The sequence below is a fragment of the Microcebus murinus genome, chromosome 18 (assembly GCF_040939455.1).
Source record: "Microcebus murinus isolate Inina chromosome 18, M.murinus_Inina_mat1.0, whole genome shotgun sequence".
Taxonomy (NCBI): domain Eukaryota; kingdom Metazoa; phylum Chordata; class Mammalia; order Primates; family Cheirogaleidae; genus Microcebus; species Microcebus murinus.
This window is the reverse complement of record NC_134121.1, coordinates 49,709,068-49,729,064: the sequence shown is the minus strand read 5'-3', so window position 1 is coordinate 49,729,064 and position 19,997 is coordinate 49,709,068. Positions and strand designations below refer to the sequence as shown.

Below are 19,997 nucleotides of genomic sequence, written 5' to 3'. Positions count from 1 at the left end.
GATCAGGTAAAAAATTGTAAACGCTTTCTAAAGTAACTAGCATTTTTATTGAATAGAAAGAACACTTTTTTTTGAATATTTATTGTAGAATCCATGTACTATGCTAAGGATCTGATTTATATCCTTTTTTAGAGTTGGGTGTCTGGCGGAAGATCATGCAGCTCCCATATAGACCTAGAGTTACACAACTTGAACAGATAGTTAAATAAATTTTGTGACTTGAAACTACTTTTTAGCCCTTCAGGGATCATCCTGAAACGTGTGTTGGTGGACTAAGCAGCTGTCATTCTGGCAACAAGAAATAAAGCCAAGCCATGTGTTGCCAACTAGAACTCTCATAATTAAATTTAACTTAAAATTACTAAATAATGCCTTTTATAGATCTGTTTTTAAGTATTAAACATTCTAATGGAAGATAGAATTCACTTTTTTTAATCTAGGTATTATTTTCTTCCTGATTTGTTCTTGTGACTAGAACTGCTAATTAGCTTTTTCAGATTTATAAAATTATTTTGTGAATTATATTACTATGACCCACTGGTAATATATACAGAAGAACTCTATTTTACTATGATGAAGAGATGATATAAAAAAGAACATTCTGAATTTTTAAAAAATTAGGGACCATTATTCAGGAAAATTAGAAATTAATAATAGCACTTCCACTTCTGGCAGTATTATGGTCAAACTAGATAAGTAACAAACTTGTAAGACTTGATCCTAGGGAAATAATTAGAAATTCAAACAAATATTTTATTCATAAAGGGGTTTTTTTTGTTGTTGTTGTTTTGAGACAGAGTCTCACTCTGTTGCCTGGGTTAGAGTGAGTGCCGTAGTGTCAGCCTAACTCACAGCAACCTCAAACTTCTGGGCTCAAGCAATCCTTCTGCCACAGCCTCCTGAGTAACTGGGACTACAGGCATGTGCCACTATGCCCAGCTAATTTTTTCTATATATATTTTTAGTTGGCCAGTTAATTTCTTTCTATTTATAGTAGAAACAGGGTCTCACTCCTGCTCAGGCTGGTCTCGAACTCCTGAGCTCAAATGATCTGCCCACCTCACCGTCCCAGCATGCTAGGATTATAGGTGTGAACCAGAATAGGCCGGCCCAGAATACTTTTAGAATAATGGTAAATTATCTCTTTGGAGAAAACTATAAAGTTTTATTGAAAAACATTAAAGAATGCTTAAAAATGGAAATATATCTCATATTCATATATAGGAAGACTCAGTGTCTTGACAATGTCAGTTTTTATCCTGTTAATATATAAATTAATCTCAGTAACATTAAAGCTTTTAGTTGGATTTTCTGTAGAATTTGACAAGATGATTCAAAAATTTATACAGAGAGGGCCAATAATAGAAAAGGTAAATTTGAAGCACAAAGTAGAGGGATTTGCCCTGCCAGATAGCAAGATTTTTTTGAAAGCTCTAATAATACTGTGTTATAGATACACAGATAAACAAATACAATGGCATAGAATAGAGAGTCCAGAAAGAGACCAACCATATATGACAATGTAATATATGATACAAGTAGCATTACAGAGGACAAAGTATTTATTTGTTTATTCATTCTTTTGTTTTGGAGACAGGGTCTTGCTCTGTTGCTCAGGCTGGAGTGCAGTGGTACAGTGATAGCGCACTGCAACCTCAATCTCCTGGGCTCAGGCCATCCTCCCATCTCAGCCTCATGATTAGTTGGGACTATAGGCACATACTACCATGCCTGGCTAAATTTAAAATTTTTTGTGGAGATGAGGTTTTCCTATTATCTTGGCTGGTCTTGAACTCCTGGCCTCAAGTGATCCTCCCACTTCGGCCCCCAAAGTGCTGGGATTACAGGCATGAGCCACCACGCCCAGCCCAGAACAAAGTATTTAATAAAAGGTGATGGGGTGATTAGTTTTCCATACTGGTGGAAAATCATATTCTCTTCTTTTATACCGAACACAAAAGTCAATTCCAGGTATAGTAAATCTTAAATGTGAAAAGCAAAACTGTAAAACTTCAAGTAGAAAATATAGGAGATTATCTTTATGACCCTGGAGTAAAGAAAGTTCCCTCCTTCACTCCCTCCCTCTCCCTTTCTTTCTCTGTTTATTTCTTTTCCCCTTCCTTCCCTTTTCCCTTCCATTCTTAGCATTCTTTCTTCTTATGCTTTCTTTCCTTCCTTCCATACTTCCTTCCTTTTCTCTTTCTCTTGATTGTTTTTCTTTCCTTCCTGATTCATTCAGTATCTCCTTAGACATATGTAATGGAGGCACTGTATCTATCAGATGGGAATGAGTGTGCATATGTGTGTCTGCACATACTACAGATAACTTTCTTTTTTTTTTTTTTTGAGACAGAGTCTCGCTTTGTTGCCCAGGCTAGAGTGAGTGCTGTGGCGTCAGCCTCGCTCACAGCAACCTCAATCTCCTGGGCTCAAGCAATCCAGCTGCCTCAGCCTCCTGAGTAGCTGGGACTACAGGCATGCGCCACCATGCCCGGCTAGTTTTTTATATATATATATATATTAGTTGGCCAATTAATTTCTTTCTATTTATAGTAGAGACGGGGTCTTGCTCTTGCTCAGGCTGGTTTCGAACTCCTGACCTCGAGCAATCCGCCCGCCTCAGCCTCCCAGAGTGCTAGGATTACAGGCGTGAGCCACTGCGCCCGGTGACTTTCCTTTTTTAATGTTTAACAAATAACATATATATATATAAGCTTGTAACATATAAGCTATAATGGTAATAATATGAACACCTGTGAATTTACCACCTAACTTAAAAATATGAACATTACCATTATTACATTTGTTTTCCACTCACATTAGTTAACCTCTCCTGAGAGATAATCACAATCTGTAAGTTTGTGTTTTATTATGCCCTTTTTCTTACTATGTAGTTTGATCACATATGTGTATATCAGTAAATAGTTGTTTTCTGTTGTTTTTGAGCTTTATAGTATCTCATCCTAGAAGACTAAGTCATGGACCAGTTGAAGATATTTTTATTGTTTTATTGTAATGAAAAAAAGTTAGTATCCACAATATATTCGAGAATTGCAGTTTAATAAGAAAAAAAAATCAAATCATTTAGTAGCAAAAAGGCCAAAGATGTAAACATATATGGCTAAAAAACCATCTTTAATTGTGATGCAAATAATAAGAAAGATGAAAAGATGCTTAACCTCCCTGGTAAATTGGGAAGTGCACATTAAACCCAGAGGCTGTTATTTCACATGCATCAGATTGTCAGAAATTTAAAGAATATTGACAAAGAAGTTATATAATAGGAAGAGAATTGTGATACATTTCTGACAAGAGAGTAATAGAGACCAGTTTGGTAAAAACAGTTAAAAATATGGTTCGCTGGGTTACAGTGTCTCAACGCATGTAATCCTAGCACTCTGGGAGGGCTGAGATGGAAGCATCACTTGAGGTCAGGAATTTGAGACCAGAGAAAGATTGAGACTTGGTCTCTACTTAAAAATAGGGAAAAAAAGCTGGGCGTGGTGGCATGTGCCTGTAGTCCCAGCTACTTGGGAGGCTGAGGCAGGAGGATTACTTGAGCCCAGGAGTTTGAGGCGCAGTGAGCTATGATGACACCATTGCAGGTGTCACTCTAACCAGGATAGAGTGAGACTCTGTCTCAGGGAAAAAAAAAAAGAAAGAAAGAAAGGAAGGTTCAATTCCTACCTAATACTATAGGGAAACATTTTACCATATGTGCATGAGAAGACATGTAGAAGAATGTTCCTTATAATGTTCCATAAAAACATGTATGCTAATGTTACAATATTGTTTAGGGTTATAGACATTTGTGGTAAAAGTTTAAAGCAATTCAAGGGCTATATGCTTGAAACTTAATAAATAACAAAGGTCACAGAAAAATTTTAATGAAATGAAAACATTTTGATTTGGATGTTCATGAAAGTACTATATACATTCAGATTTGTGGGATGCAATTAAAGAGATTCTAGGGGAAATTGATAGCCTTTGATGCTTATGTTAGAAAAGGAAAAACTGCAAGTTAGTTAGCAGGGTAGATCTCAAGGAGTCAAACCAAAGAAGGGAAATATTAAAGCTAGGAGCAGATTTGATGAAATAGAAAACAAACATACTTTAGATACCACTATAGTTTACAAACTTCTGATAAGACTATCAAGGGGAAGAAAAGGAAGAAAGCACAAATAACCAGTATCAAGAATAAAAAAAAGGGGCACATTAACCAGTATTTCTGATTCTCTCTTATTAGCACTGGGGATTTTAAAACATTCACAGGGTCCACTAACATAGTATTCAGGCTTCCTACATCCACAGAGAAAGGGCCCCACCGAGTTCCTTTTGGGTAGTGGGGAAAAGTTGGGAAGGAGAGACCACACTGATCTCAGCCATTAGGGCAAAGGCCACACTCTTAGGAAAAAGGATTTCTGGTTCTATTTATCACTGCACCTGTCAGTAAGGTGATGGGCAGAACCAGATGATTTCATAAGTTCTTACTCCAATTTCAAGAGCCAGATAATTCTATTTAAACTCTTCCACCAGAATAGAAAAAGAAAAGGAATCTTGCAGATTCTTATTTCTGTTAGTATAAGACTGTTAATAAAACTTGATAAGTAGAAATAGGTAAATAGAAAATTATGGTGCTATCTCCCTTATTAATATTTATCATTGATTAATAATAGCAAATAGATGCATATACAAGAAATTAAAATATCAGCAAGTATATTCAGGAGTAAATTAAAAGAATAATAAACCATGGCTCAATTGGCTTCACTCTAGGCATGGAAGACTTGTCCAATATTAGGAGATTATTAATACCATGCTATTTTAAGAAGTCAAAGAAAGGAAACTTTGATCATCTCAGTAGATGCCAAGAAGGTATTTGTCTTAAGTTCATTATTCTTGGTTTTCACAAATTCTTAGTTAAATAGGAATATATTAAGTCATTTTTTTTTTTGGTTTTTTTTTTTGTTTTTTTGGGTAAAGATGTATTTCAAACCAGATTATCATGTTTTTTGGTGAAAGTTTTGAAGCATTCCCATCAACATTCTGGTGGAACAAAATAAAGATGCCCACTAACACACTGTATTTTAACTTTTCCTGAAAGTACTGGCCAGTGCAATTTGCCAAGAGAAATAAAACATATAAATATTAGAAAGATATATGCACAATTATTATATCATATGCAGTTGTTCTAATCATGTACTTAGGGAACCCAAGAAAATTAACTGGATGACTATCAGAAACAAAATGAAAAATAAGGTGGGCAGCATACTGAACAATCGCTTTCATGTATACAAATAGTCTGCGTTAAAACAACAAATTAAGTAAACACATTGATTTTTGTTCGCTGTTCTTCTCTAAAGCTATGGCAAAAGGATTTTTACATTATAGACCCACAGGAACAGGGAGAACAGCAGAGAATACAGCACCAGTAAAATTTTGGAAGCAGTAATGCTGATGGACAAATGGTAGTCTACCCAAGAAGGTCATATCCTGAGTCAGTGGGGAAAATAGAATTTTTGCAGGTTATACCGCATAGCCTTTATTTATTTTCTTTTTATCCTTTTTTTTTTTTTGAGACAGAGTCTCACTTTGTTGCCCAGGCTAGAGTGAGTGTTGTGGCGTCAGCCTAGCTCACAGCAACCTCAATCTCCTAGGCTCAAGCTATCCTCCTGCCTCAGCCTCCCAAGTAACTGGGACTACAGGCATGTGCCACCATGCCTGGCTAATTTTTTTGTGTATATATATATATATATATTTTTTTTTTTTTTTAGTTGGTCAATTAATTTCTTTCTATTTATAGTAGAGACGGGGTCTCGCTCTTGCTCAGGCTAGTTTCGAACTCCTGACCTCAAGAGCAATCTACCTGCCTCGGCCTCCCAGAGTGCTAGGATTACAGGCATGAGCCACCGCGCCCGGCCCCGCATAGCCTTTAGAAAGAAGAAAAGCAAGAAGTACAGAGCAGTCCACTTGGACATATTGCTATGCCATGCCTATTGTATACTGCAGTCCTACCAGACATCCTAATTGTGGTGAGCCCTGTATCTTCCAGGCCTTGCTTGTGGCCTCACTCACTGGTTTCACCAAAAGAGGTCTAATAAACTTTCCTGAAAGCTATAGCCAGACTGTGACCCAGAGAAAAGTTAATGTTTTCTTGGGAACCTTAATAAGTAGGTTGCATAAAGTTTTTATTTCTTAACTTGGTTGCATTTTATATATTTTAAAAAATTATAATGAAAGAAAAGATTTTAGCAACAACAATAACAACCACAAAAAAGCCTGAAACACCTAGGAATAAATTTAACGAGACATATTCCAGGTCTGTGTAAAATAGTCTTTAAAACGATACTTTATAAATAGGGTTTTTCATCCTGAAGGCAGGGGAGGCTTGATTAAGATGATACTAATACTTCAGCTAGAAAAATTAATGGGCAACAATATAGCCACAAAGGGAAATAGGTATTAGGAAAACAAGGGAATAGGTATTAGAGCATATTTTGAAGCTACAGTAATAAAAGTAATTTGCCCTACAGAAGAAGCAAAGCAGTGGGATAAAATAGAATCCAGAAGTAGACCTAAACACATGTGGGAATTTGGCTATGGTAGCATTTCACATCAGAAAGGAAAAGAGGGCATGTTTGGGGAAAATATCACTTAAGTCTGTGCCTTAATAAAAGCACTCAGATTGATAAAGATTTAAAAAGAATAAAAGCCTTAAAGAAAACTTTAATATCAAAGCATGAATTAATTTGTGTTTTTGTTGTGATACTTTCTTTTTAAACAGATAGAAAAACCCAGATGCCATAGAGGAAAAAAGTGGATACATGTATTTAAAATTCTGAGTGGAAAAATATTATAATCAAACTCAAAAGACAGATAACAATTTGAGAAAAAATATTTATAACACAAATGGAAAATTTCCGTAATTGGCCAAGACCGTTTATATATGAAAAGGACTAAGTCCAGTACAGACAAGACAAAGGATTTAAACAGGCATTTTGCAGAAAAATAAATATGAAAGGCCAGTAGCCATAAAAAATAATTACTTCTCTAATAATTAAAGAAGGTTGAGATAGTATTTTTTACCCTCAGATGGGCTAATAACTTAGAAGTTTGATACTAATTCAGCATGAGTGAAGGTGTGGGAGAGCCAGGTGGCTTTATAATTTGTGATAGTGTGACATGCACAATTCTGAAGAGTAGTTTGGCACTGTGGTTTCTGTCAGCATTTTAAATATAAGAACTTTTGGACTCAGCCATCCCACCTCTGAGGATACAAAGAGATACTCCCCAGGTTTACCAAGAAAGACATAAGACGTCATCTGTTGTAGCTTTGAGTGGAATACCAAAACAAACACAACAAAACTCTGAGGCCAGGCATGGTGGTACACCTGTAGTCCTAGCTACTTCTGAAGCGGAGGATGAGAGGATTGCTTGAGCCCGGGAGTTCCAGGTTGCAGTGAGCTATGGATTGTGCCACTGCACTTTAGCCTGGGCAACAGAAAGAGACTCTCTCTCTTAAGAAACAAACAACAGCAGCAGCAAAAAGTCTGAGCACTACCTGGAGTCGGGAGTAGGGTTGAGGGTCAGCCCCTTCTTCTGGCCAAGCTCTTAGTTGGACAGTAGAGACATGGAAGGAAAATCTGCCATCCGTGCACCTACCAAGTATGTATGGAGCGGCTTCCCTCCCTACTTTCCTTCCTGGGGCCTCCAGGCTATCAGCAGTAGCAAAAGTAGCCCAACAAACAGAACTGAGCTCCTTTTGAGCTTACCTATGTCACTGTTTCTCCCCTTAAGGAATTGTCTTGGTGGCTATGAGAAGGATAGAAATTTACCCAAGGAGAGCTAACATTACATATTAGCCATAACACTAACCAGCTGGTCTGGTATCCTCCACAAAGTGAAGCCTTTGTATTTGGCAGTGAGAAAAGACCTGTTTGCCTTGAGAACACCAAGAACACAAACTGAGTACCCTGCCAACCTGTGAGCTCCCAGGCTGTCACTGTGCTAGCATTCTCCACACAGTGCTCTGTTCCTGGCCACTGTCAGTGTAGATGTCTCAGTTGCTATGCTGTACCTGGCCTTTCACAGGTGTAGAAAAGCCAAGCCCACAAAAACTCTGAGAAATACTACTTGATCCTGACATAGTCACTCCCTCCTTATGCCTGTGGGCTGAGACTGTCAGGTCACCACCATGCTATGGCTATAGAGCTTGCCCTCCTCCTGAGTTCCCAGAGTGTTGGCAGGTGGACAGTATTTGAATCAGCAGGTTAGTTCCCAGTGAAAACCCATGCCCTTTCCCCTTCTCCCATCAATTTATGAGAGACTGTAAGAGCCTTATGGAGAATGTTTGCTATACTAGTTGTGTGTGATTAATAGGCATGAGCTGTCAGCCTGGGGAGGCTGTACTCCAGGGTCCTACAATCACAGGGACACAAAGCCTTCTGAAAGTGGGGAGGGAGGAAAGAAGGTGGGGTAGAGAGGGAGAGAGACAGAGAGGGAGGGAGAGATTGATTTTTTGTGGGGTGAATAGAGATAAAAAGAATTAAATCCCTTCCCACTTCTTTCCAGCACCACTACCCCAAACTGAGAAAAGTTCTCGCATCTTTCCACATAGCTGTGCGTAAGAAATTGGCTGCATTTGCTTAGGATGTGATAAAGCAGCTCTGCCACTAGAGCTCTTAGAGAGACGAGCTTCTCTCTTTATAGGTTTTGGTTCATGTCTCTGTTTATGAGAAATATTCTGATTTATGAAAATCTAATCATCTAAATGTAGAGCCTCACCACAAGCCTGCCCCTTACTGGTAGGTGCAGTAATAACTCCTTTCTTGTCTGAGAATGAGTGTCTAATGATTGAAATCCTTCCTCTCACCCAAAAGTGGGAGTCTCATGGGCCACTTCCTCTGTGGATATAGGAAGCCTGAATACTATGTTAGTGGACCCTGTGAAGCCTTTAAAATCCTCAATGCTAGAGAGAATCAGAAATATTGGTTGATAAAATAAATGTTTTTGGATTTGTTGGGGTTTTTTTGGGAAGGAAAAAACTTTGGAAATGTCCTTTAGTAAGGAACTGGTTTAATAAATTATAGTACTTCCATGCAGTGGTATATTTTTTAATTTTTTAAAAAGATCTGTATTTTCTGATGTGGAAAGATCTTCTAGTATAATTATGCATTGATTAAAAACTATAATTGTGTGTGTATGTATGCTATCGGTACCCTTTGTGTAAACACATAATGACTATATAAAGATACACATAAATGTCGGTATATTTGTGAATTTTTTTTTTTTTTTTTTTTTTTTTGAGACAGAGTCTCACTTGTTGCCCAGGCTAGAGTGAGTGCCGTGGTGTCAGCCTAGCTCACAGCAACCTCAAACTCCTGGGCTCAAGCGATCCTCCTGCCTCAGCCTCCCGAGTAGCTGGGACTACAGGCATGTGCCACCATGCCCGGCTAATTTTTTCTATATATATTAGTTGGCCAATTAATTTCTTTCTATTTATAGTAGAGACGAGGTCTCGCTCTTGCTCAGGCTGGTTTCCAACTCCTGACCTTGAGCAATCCGCCCGTCTCGGCCTCCCAGAGAGCTAGGATTACAGGCGTGAGCCACCGCGCCCGGCCTATTTGTGAAATTTTTAAGGAGTAACTCATAAGTATTTCTTATGGAGAGGCATATGGAAAGATTAGCACTTTCTGGTTTTGCTTTTTTTGTACTCTTTTGACTTTTCCTGTTATGAAATTTTGTATCTAATTTTTGTCAGTTGGGGTGTCTGGGTTACTAGTAGGATTCTAACAGTGTTTGATTTTGCCTTCATAATTTTCAGTATTGCATTTCTATCTTTTTTCAGAGTTAAATGTAACTGTCTCCTTATCCATGTATTCTTAGGCTACACAGGATGACATCAATTGAAAGGGAAGAAAAGGAGAAAGTCAAAAAAAAAGAGAAAAAACAGGAAGAAGAAGAAACAATGCAGCAAGCTACGTGGGTAAAATACACATTTCCAGTTAAACATCAGGTAATTTTTATTTTAAAAATAAAATAGTGTTAGCCATTTCTGAGCCTTTTATTTTGCAACTTTGAATACTTAATTTTGTTTTACTTTTGACACAGTCTTTTAATTAATATTATTGGGACGAAGTACATCTTTCTGGCAATTTGCATAGGTTTATCTTAGTAGAATGTGGGAAGGTTATGAGACCAATTTATTGAAATTGTTATAAAACCACAAAATTGTGTTAAATTTTGCATATTAAAAAAGACTTTTAAGTTCTTTCATAGATCTTTGATTCTCAGTAAAAATTAAATTGATTGATGCATTTAATTAATTTGACTGATTTTTGATCTTGTTTGGTAAAAATGTGTAAAACCATATGTGCTTTAAAATTATTGTCTGCCTTCCCTCTCTGACAATGAGACAAACAAAATAAAAAAATAAAAATAAAAAAAAAATAAAAGTGTTGTCATTCTTGTTTAATCAAAATATTTTCATTCATACCAGGTTTGGAAACAAAAAGGAGAGGAGTACAGAGTGACAGGATATGGTGGTTGGAGCTGGATTAGTAAAACTCATGTCTATAGGTTTGTTCCTAAATTGCCAGGCAATACTAATGTGAATTACAGAAGATCAATAGAAGGAAGTAAGTAAAGTTTATTTTCCTACATAATTATTTCTGATTTAATTTCTTATAAACTTGTTTATATTGACCATATTTTAGATAAAAGTATTTTTCTGGAATTTTAAGTAGTATATATGAAATTATCAATGTAGTTTACTAATTATAAACTCTGAAGTTTTAAAAATTACTTTATCCACAGGATTTTGTTACCTTGAATTTCTGCTAAAGAAAGATAATGGAGTAGAGCTTATTTTTAAAAAAATAGGCCCTAGCCACCTAATTATGGCTTTTCAGAATCTTAAATTCAGTACTAGTAGACTTCTTGAGGCGTCACATATCTGGTAACCTCAGCATTATTTTACCTAACAAAACCAGACAAGAAATGATAGAGGCTTCCATAACACTGTCATATAAATGAGCTATTAATTCAGTTTTTACTACTGGCTAACAAACTTTAGTATTTAGAATCACAGAACTCTAGAGATGAACTGCTCTATTAAGAAACCACAGATTTTTTAACTTGTGTTAAATAAGCAAATTAATTCATGGCAATGCTAAGTGACATACTGAAGTTAACACAGATAGGGAGTAATAGAACCCTGGCAGAACCCACGTCTCCTGGCTTTCTTGTCATTTTTGCTGTCTACCTTTGCAGTCTCTCCTTTGTTATCTAAGCAATTTACAAAAGCAATTCTGTTAGCTGTGCAATCTACTTTGCTAATTGATACTGTGATCTGTTTCCTCCTATGAAACCTATATAAGGAGATGATGTAGTATGCAGTAAGTACTGTTGTTCTTACCTAAGCTAAAACTGATTTGGTTTCTTTTTGAATGGTTCTTGTGAAACCTGAGCTGGTAGATTTGTGAAACTGTTAACATAGGAAAGTTATCATTGGTTTATCTTTTAACAAGAAAAATAAATATTTTATAAGACTCACTGGAAAATATTTTGTAGGGTTTAGGAGCATCTTGGACATAGTAGATGCTCAAGAAATATTTCTGTTTAGTAAATAGAAATATTTAATACTTGATTCTATTTTCTTATTACCTTTACATTAAGTATCCATTATAATAATTTCCAAAAGATCATTATAGTTTCTTTTATTACCATTTTGTTGCTCTTGTTATCCATGTGACACTTAGAATTATAGAGAACTTTTTTTCCTATGTAATAAAATTCAGATGATCAACATACAGAATATTTAGGCTTTTCCAGACTTATTTTAGATCTACTTTCCCTAACATAAGATTTTCCATTGTTCAAATTCTGGAGTTTTATCTAGTCAGGAGCCAGTTTGGTCTTTCTTGAGCCTTTCCTCCCAGGTGGAGCAGGCAAGAAAGTAGCAATGCACATTGTCCAGGGCTCTGGACTTAGCTTAACTACAGAAAAGGAATTACAGTGATGGCAACAGTAATCACCAATTAGTAATGTCAGAACTATTGGTACCTGTAATAATGGCTGATCTAGTATGATCATATGATGGAGGACAGATGTGTTGAAAAACAGAGAACACTTGACTTGGGAACACTTGACTTGGTGTCAGAAGACCTTAGCATTAGACTTGTTTGGCTGCTGACTGTGTGCCCTTTATCTTTAACCTCTAGTGCAGCTCTAATGCTATGCATTTGTGTTGCACATTTTTAGGCTTCAGTAAAGAGTATGTATCGGATATTCTTTATGTCAAGAGGACCTTTAAGGGGGAGAAAACTCAAACATTTTATAGTTGCCTATTTTAATTATCAGGGTTCTTACAGCTGTTGAGGGGTACCATTGGCATACAAAGCTCATTTTGATCAGCTTGAAAACTGAAAAAATATCACCTAGTTGTTTTTACATAACCAAAGAAGGATTAAATGAGGAAATGTCAGCTTAGTTTTATCCTTTTGTTACCCATGAGGTCCGTTTACAGCCTGTTACCCTTTTCTGTGATTCTTTTTCCTCTTTTATCAATACCCTGCTGGTACTGTTTTTTTGTACTTTTTCCTTCCCTCAGCCAAACCTTTCTGGAAGAAATCATTTACATAAAAAAATAGATACACCTTGCTAAGTCCTTGGGATGTTTAGGTTCAAGTGAAGAAGAAAGTAAAAGGTGAAAAAATGCCTCTTAAGGCCCAAGATTAGATTCATCCAGACAGTAATTCTGGGTTTGGGGGTTTGATTTTTTTTTTTTTTTTAATTAAAAATCGGCCGGGCGTGGTGGCTCACGCTTGTAATCCTAGCACTCTGGGAGGCCGAGGCGAGAGGATTGCTCGAGGTGAGACCCCCGTCTCTACTATAAATAGGAAGAAATTAATTGGCCAAGTAATACATATAGAAAAAATTAGCCGGGCATGGTGGCACATGCCTGTAGTCCCAGCTACTCGGGAGGCTGAGGCAGGAGGATTGCTTGAGCCCAGGAGTTTGAGGTTGCTGTGAGCTAGGCTGACGTCATGGCACTCACTCTAGCCAGGGCAACAGAGTGAGACTCTGTCTCAAAAAAAAAAAAAAATCTGAAAATGCACAAATGTAAAGAGAATAGAATAATGAACTCCCATGTAATTATCATTCAGCTTCAACGGTAATAAAATTCTGTCATTCTTTTTTCAATTGTTGCTGCCCACATTTTTAATCCTGTAATATTTTAAAATAGATCCCCCAAATCATATTATCTCACCAGAAGAAGTTCAGTATCTATCTCTAAATCAAATGGACAATTTTCTCATAACTGCCATGCCATTATCACATTCAATAAATTAATTATAATTAACAAATGAATCATCTGATTCTCCTTCCATATTCCAATTGCCCTGGTTGTCTTAGAGACATCTTTTTACTGTTGGGAGTAAGTCAGGTCCATATAAGGCCACATACTACATTTGGTTATTTCTCTTAAGTCTTTTATTCTGTGCTGTAAAAAGTGTTCTTAACCTGGAGTCCATGAGGACCTCAAGAGGTCCAGGAATCCATTGAAGTAGATTACAAAAGTTTGTACACGTACTTTTTTTCTGAATAGTGGATCATAGCATTTGTCTAATAGAGCTCTGTGACGCAAAGTAAATTGGAAACCAATGGTGCACACTTTCTGGAATCATTGAGCAGATTGAGATAATTTTTCATACACAAAAGATTCTGAAATACATCTAAAAATCAGTGGTTCCTTTTGTACTTTAGGTCAGCCGGACTTACAGGAAAGTATATGGTACCTTTGACTTTTGCCTTGTTTTGTTTTAGAAAATATGAACTATAACTTGCTGGAAAATACTTATTTCCACTAAACTAGATATATTAAAGTAAATTGTTAATGTTGCAAGTACATTTAATTACCATATATATATGGTTATTTTTAGCCAAAAATAATATGGATGAAAATATGGATGAATCAGATAAAAGAAAAAGTCCACAAAGCCCCCCCAAAATAAAAACAGAGCCTGATTCTGAGAAAGATGAGGTAAAAGATTCAGATGCTACAAAAGGGGCAGACCAAAGTGAAATGGATATCTCAAAGATTACTGAGAAGAAGGACCCAGGTAAGGAGAGTTGAGTGTGGAGGGCAGCCTGGGGTGATAATGCACTGGATCAGGTTCCCACAGTAGGAAAGGTACTGCATTTTTTTTTTATAACAGATTTATTGAAGTATAGTTCATATACCATATAATTCACTCAGAGTGTAAATTCCGTGGTTTCTAGTATATTCACAGAGTTCAACCATTACCACAGTCAATTTTAGAACTTTTCCTAAAAGGAAGCCTCATACCCAGTAGCATTTACTAACCAATCCCTCCCCAGATACCCCCAGCCCACCAGTCTCCTCCTGTCTCTATGCGTGTGCCTATTTTGGACAATCCATATAAGTGGAATCAGATAATATGTGGTCCTTTGTGGCTGGCTTCTTTCATTTAGCATGTCTTCAAGGTTCATCCATGTGGTAGCATGTATCAGCACTTTATTCCTTTTTATTTCTGAATAATATTCCATTATATGGATATGTACATTTTATTTATTCATCAGTTGGTGGACATTTAGGCTGTTTTCACTTTTTGGTTATTATGAATAATGCTGCTATTGAACTTTCATGTACATGTTTTTTTTGTGGACATATATTTTCACTTCTCTTGGAGATGTACCTAAGAGTGGAACTATTGGATCATATGGTAACTCTATGATTAACCTTTTCAGGAATTTACATTGTCTTTTGTAAAAAGTAGTTTTTTAAAAACTAGATGAGCTAGGTAACGTATGTGCCAAAATATATTTTATAACCGTAAAAGACTATATATAATTATATATGAAGGTAGTCAGGTATACAATAGCCTCTCACATACTAAGTAATTTTTCATTATGGCATTCCATCATTTTTAGATAATAATCAGAATATTTAAATATTTAGAATGTGTATTTTTTAACCTTTTATAAAATTTAGTCCTGTCCACTGACCAATTTTATCATATATCTGGAACTTTGATATATATAGATGTTTGTATTTGAGCTGTAGAGTGAAATGAGAAATATAGGTACTTTTTGAAATAAAACTAGTCTCATGAATTCCTTATTTCAGAATAAAAATTACATTTATATAAATGTCTTTTTCCCCCCATAGATGTAAAAGAACTTTTAGATTCCGACAATGATAAATCTTTGAAGGAAGAACCAATGGAAATAGATGATGATGTGAAAACAGAGTCACATATAAATTGTCAGGAAAGTTCTCAAGTAGATGTAGTCAATGTCAGTGAGGGGTTTCACCTAAGGACTAGTTATAAAAAGAAAACAAAATCATCCAAACTAGATGGACTTCTTGAAAGGAGAATTAAACAGTTTACACTGGAAGAAAAACAGCGCCTTGAAAAAATGAAGTTGGAGGGTGGAATGAAGGGCATGGGAAAGACTTCTGCAGGTTCTCTGAAAAGTCTCACTGAGTCACCAGTAACAACAAAAGCAAAAGAAGGGTGTCAAAGTGACTTACTTAAACAAGAACAAAGCCCTAGTGCAAGTAATGATAAATCTGAGGACTCAATTCAGGGATGTTCACAAAGTGATTCCTCAGTTCTTGGACTCAGTGGTCCTAGTCATACCACAAACAAACTTTATCCAAAAGATCAAGTGTTAGATGATGTCACCATTCAAAGCCCAGAGACAAACTGTCAGAAACAAAATTCTGTTGAAAATGATATAGAAGAGAATCCCTCTGAACCTGCCAGTAAAGGCCAGGAACCCAATAAGATTAAAACAAAAGGAAATGATTTTTTTATTGATGACTCTAAACTAGCCAGTGCAGACGATATTGGTACTTTGATCTATAAGAACAAAAAACCACTCGTACAGGAGGATGATGACACCATTCTTTCTTCTTCTAAGAGTACTTTACTTTCATCAGTATCTAACAGTGCCAGTGACAGAGATGCCCCATCTCTTTCGAAGGCAACGGACTTTGAAGGAAAATTGGGATGTGACTCTGAATATAATAGCACTTTGGAAAATAGTTCTGATACTATGTCTATTCAAGATAGCAGTGAAGAAGATATGATTGTTCAGAATAGCAATGAAAGTATTTCTGAGAAATTCATTACTCAAGAAGAAGGTATTGAAGGCTTGGAGCCATTGAAGTATGAGTTTATTTCTGCTAAGTCCACTGGAAACTGTGATGACAGGCTGCAGGGTAAGGTAGCTGAAGCAAATGGTAAAAAACCAAGTCAGCAGAAGTTAGAAGAGAAACCAATTAATAAATGTATTGATCAAATAAATCTAAAAAATATCACTGACAAAAAGAATAATGAAAATCGAGAGTCTGAAAAGAAAGGACAGAAAACAAGTACATTTCAAATAAATGGAAAAGATAATAAACCCAAAGTATATTTGAAAGGTGAATGCTTGAAGGAAATCTCCGAGAGTAAAATAGTAAGTGGTCATGTTGAACCAAAGGTTAATAATATAAATAAAATAATCCCTGAAAATGATGTTAAGTCATTGACTGTTAAAGAATCTGCTGTAAAGCCATTCATTAATGGTGATGTCATCATGGAAGATTTTAATGAAAAAAATAACTCGGAAACAAAATCATGTTTACTGAGTTCTTCAGATGTTGATGAAGGTGACTACCAAGATAGCCTTGAGACCCTGCCATCAACCAAAGAGCCTGACAGAACAAGGACTACCACACCTCCACCATCTTGCCCAAAAAGCAATTCAGTCAACCAGGTAGAAGATATGGAAATTGAAACCTTAGAAGTTAAGAAAAGTACTCCATCACCTATTACTTCTGGAGAGGAATCCAATCTCAGTAATGATTTTATTGATGAAAATAGTCTGCCCACCAACAAAGATGAAAATGTCAATGGAGAATCTAAAAGAAAAACAGTCATCACAGAAGTCACCACAATGACATCCACGGTGGCCACAGAATCAAAAACTGTGATCAAGGTAGAAAAAGGCGATAAGCAAACTGTGGTCTCCTCCACAGAAAATTGTGCCAAATCCACTGTCACAACCACCACCACAACGGTAACAAAGCTTTCCACGCCTTCCACAGGCAGCAGTGTGGACATCATCTCTGTTAAGGAACAGAGCAAAACTGTGGTCACCACGACAGTGACAGACTCCCTAACCACCACAGGAGGCACACTGGTAACATCTATGACTGTGAGCAAAGAGTATTCCACAAGAGACAAAGTGAAACTGATGAAATTTTCAAGACCAAAGAAGGCTCGTTCAGGTACAGCTCTGCCATCCTATAGAAAGTTTATTACCAAGAGCAGCAAGAAGAGCATATTTGTTTTGCCTAATGATGACTTAAAAAAGTTGGCCAGGAAAGGAGGAATCCGAGAAGTCCCATATTTTAATTACAATGCAAAACCTGCTTTGGATATATGGCCATATCCTTCTCCTAGACCAACCTTTGGTATCACTTGGAGGTATGTACTTTAAAATGTATTTGGGGGAGGGAGAAAGTTTTAAAATAATTATCTTGTAAGAAATAAGAGAGATAAGACAGGGAAACATATTTAATGGCCAAAGTTAGTAATGGAATTAAGATACAGGAAGCTTCAAGCTTGGCCACCTAGTAGGTAGTAAAGTTTACTTAGGGAAAATGTTTAAAGACTTAAAATTTAAGAGAGTCCTTTAAAATGAAATTCAGTTGTAATTTTCACAAGACAAAAGAAACAATTCAGCCGGCAAGGTGGCTCATGCCTATAGTCCTAGCTACCGGGGAGGCTGAGGCAGGAGGATCACTGGAGCCCAGGGGTTTCAAGTTGCAGTGAGCTGTGATGATACCACTGCACTCTAGCCAGGGCAGCAGTCCCACTCTGTCTCCAAAGGAAAAAAAAGGAACATGTCAAATGTGATTATTTTTGTGGTCTAACTTTCCGAGTTATTGCTATGTATTTGCCCTGGGAACAAAATAATCACAGAATTGGATATTCACCAATTTGCTGGAATGTTTGTATTTTATTTCTATTAGATAATTCATAAAAACATAAGACATAAGGAAACATGCCTATAAATTTCGTGAGGTTCATTATAATATAATATGGAAATCTTCCTGATATGATTTATTTGCAGGATAAGCATTTGTTTTGGAGTTCTCTGTTACTTATGTATGAACAGGTAGTATCTAGATTACTTAGGAATTTTTTAAAACCCAGAAATAGTCCTAATTTAAAATTTTCTGGGCACTTTAGGTTTGGGGGGTAAGTCATAAGTATGTAGCCTTGGCAGTTGTGAAATCATATAATTTTATATTGGGAAGGGATCCTAGAAATTCTTATCTTTTGTAGATGTCCAATAATTTGCGTCTGGCTACAGAGAGACAGTTAGGAATAGTGCCCAGTTTTTGTAAATCCTAGTCTGGTACTTTATCTGCTATATCACATTTCACATATTTGTCCTTGCGTTTACCTTTTTCATGTGCTTGTCTTTATCTTTTCACCCTTATAATTGAGAAGGATGGAACATAAACATTGAAAACAAGAGTTCTGGGAACATCGTTAGAAATCAGTATTGATCTTAGTTGCAGTTAGATTTTGCTAGGATTCTGAAATTATTTCAGCAAGTTACTGAGCAAACTTCATTTCTTTTTAGGCTTCATTTCTGTGTGTCTTTTAATATGTTTCCAGTGTAAGTTAAAAATCACACTTTGTTTCCTTTATATGACAATCAGCTAGTAGTAGACCAAAAAAGAATGTAAATAAGCGCTCTCTATAAAGGAATTCATTTATTAATACAACCATAGCTTGTTTGACCAAGTTTTTTATAACTCATCTTTTGATTTGAAATAAAGTATCATCACTCCATTACACATTCAATAGAGACAGCTGAAAAGTACAATTTCTCTGCAGGGCCTGCAATGAAGGATTTGCAGAATCCTGCAGGGAATCAAGGAACTCTTCATTACAATTCATGGATTTATAGGATTACTCTGCACTTTTCTGCTTTCTTCATTGAGAGCGGTCCCAAAATGTATCCTTGACTGTCCTGCAGGTAACTTCTTTCCCACTGGAAAAGTTACTATGTACAAATACTTTAATTAAAATGACCTGGCAGTTGTGGAGGCCACCTTTCTGCTCGTTTGTATTCTGAAATGGAGGGTAGGCTCAACTGGGAAGCACTCTCCTCTGAACTCTCCAGGAGAACTAGGCCCCAGTCCTGATCCAGTGTTGCCCAGGGCCCTGTTCTGCATGGCTGAGTTTCAGGAGCCTTGAATTCTCGTGTTTTAATATGCACTGTAGCACAATTTGTATTATCTATTTTCTCATTTTTTTAATGGAAGGAAATAACCTTCCTGTACATTTTAAACAGATATTGCCCTCAAATATATGCTAACATCTTAATTTGCTGAAACAAATTTTAGAGAAGCATAATCTCTTTTATGTAATGGAGGCATGGGTAAATATATTAATTGTTCTTGACTTTAGAATGCCTTTTTAAAAAACATCACTATGAAAAAATCATGCATGTGAAATGTTTTTATACTAAAACTTGAATAAAATATGTCTGGTGATTAGAGTAAGGGCTAAGAATGCTAAAGGCACATGTATGATCTTTATTAATCTAATAATAAGTCTGAAGAATATTAGAAATGTGTCTCATAGGCTCATTAGGACCTCCTTCCTTCCACACTGTCTGTTCCCACGTACCCGTTTCCCCAGGCCTTGATTCTGTGCTTCATTATCACTTTGGACTGGCAGTTATCCTCCGCAGTGCCAGCGCAGGGGTATGGACATTCTGACTGAGCTAAGGGACTTGCTAGCTACTGCAGGGAGGGCGAGGGAAAGGACTGGAGAGCATTTATCACCTGTAGATCACGTCCACGAGAAGTACTTGCCTTTACAACCTGTCCAATACTGAGTAAATCTCAGAAGCCTTAATATACATAGCCTTAATGCTCTTCTTTAATCCTTCAATTTAGT

At 36.5% G+C, this 19,997-nt stretch overlaps 1 protein-coding gene across 12 annotated transcripts in view; it reads left to right on the top strand.

The window, feature by feature from the left end:
• The window catches only part of BPTF (bromodomain PHD finger transcription factor), a 137,636-nt gene that overhangs the window by 73,675 nt on the left and 43,964 nt on the right, over window positions 1-19,997 (top strand). For all 12 annotated transcript variants that reach the window (XM_012747366.3, XM_075994689.1, XM_012747364.3 and 9 more), the window contains 4 exons: window positions 9,883-10,012; window positions 10,496-10,634; window positions 13,941-14,120; window positions 15,191-17,501. In XM_012747366.3, coding sequence (XP_012602820.2) covers window positions 9,883-10,012; window positions 10,496-10,634; window positions 13,941-14,120; window positions 15,191-17,501 — 2,760 coding nt within the window. The remainder of the gene's footprint in view (window positions 1-9,882; window positions 10,013-10,495; window positions 10,635-13,940; window positions 14,121-15,190; window positions 17,502-19,997) is intronic.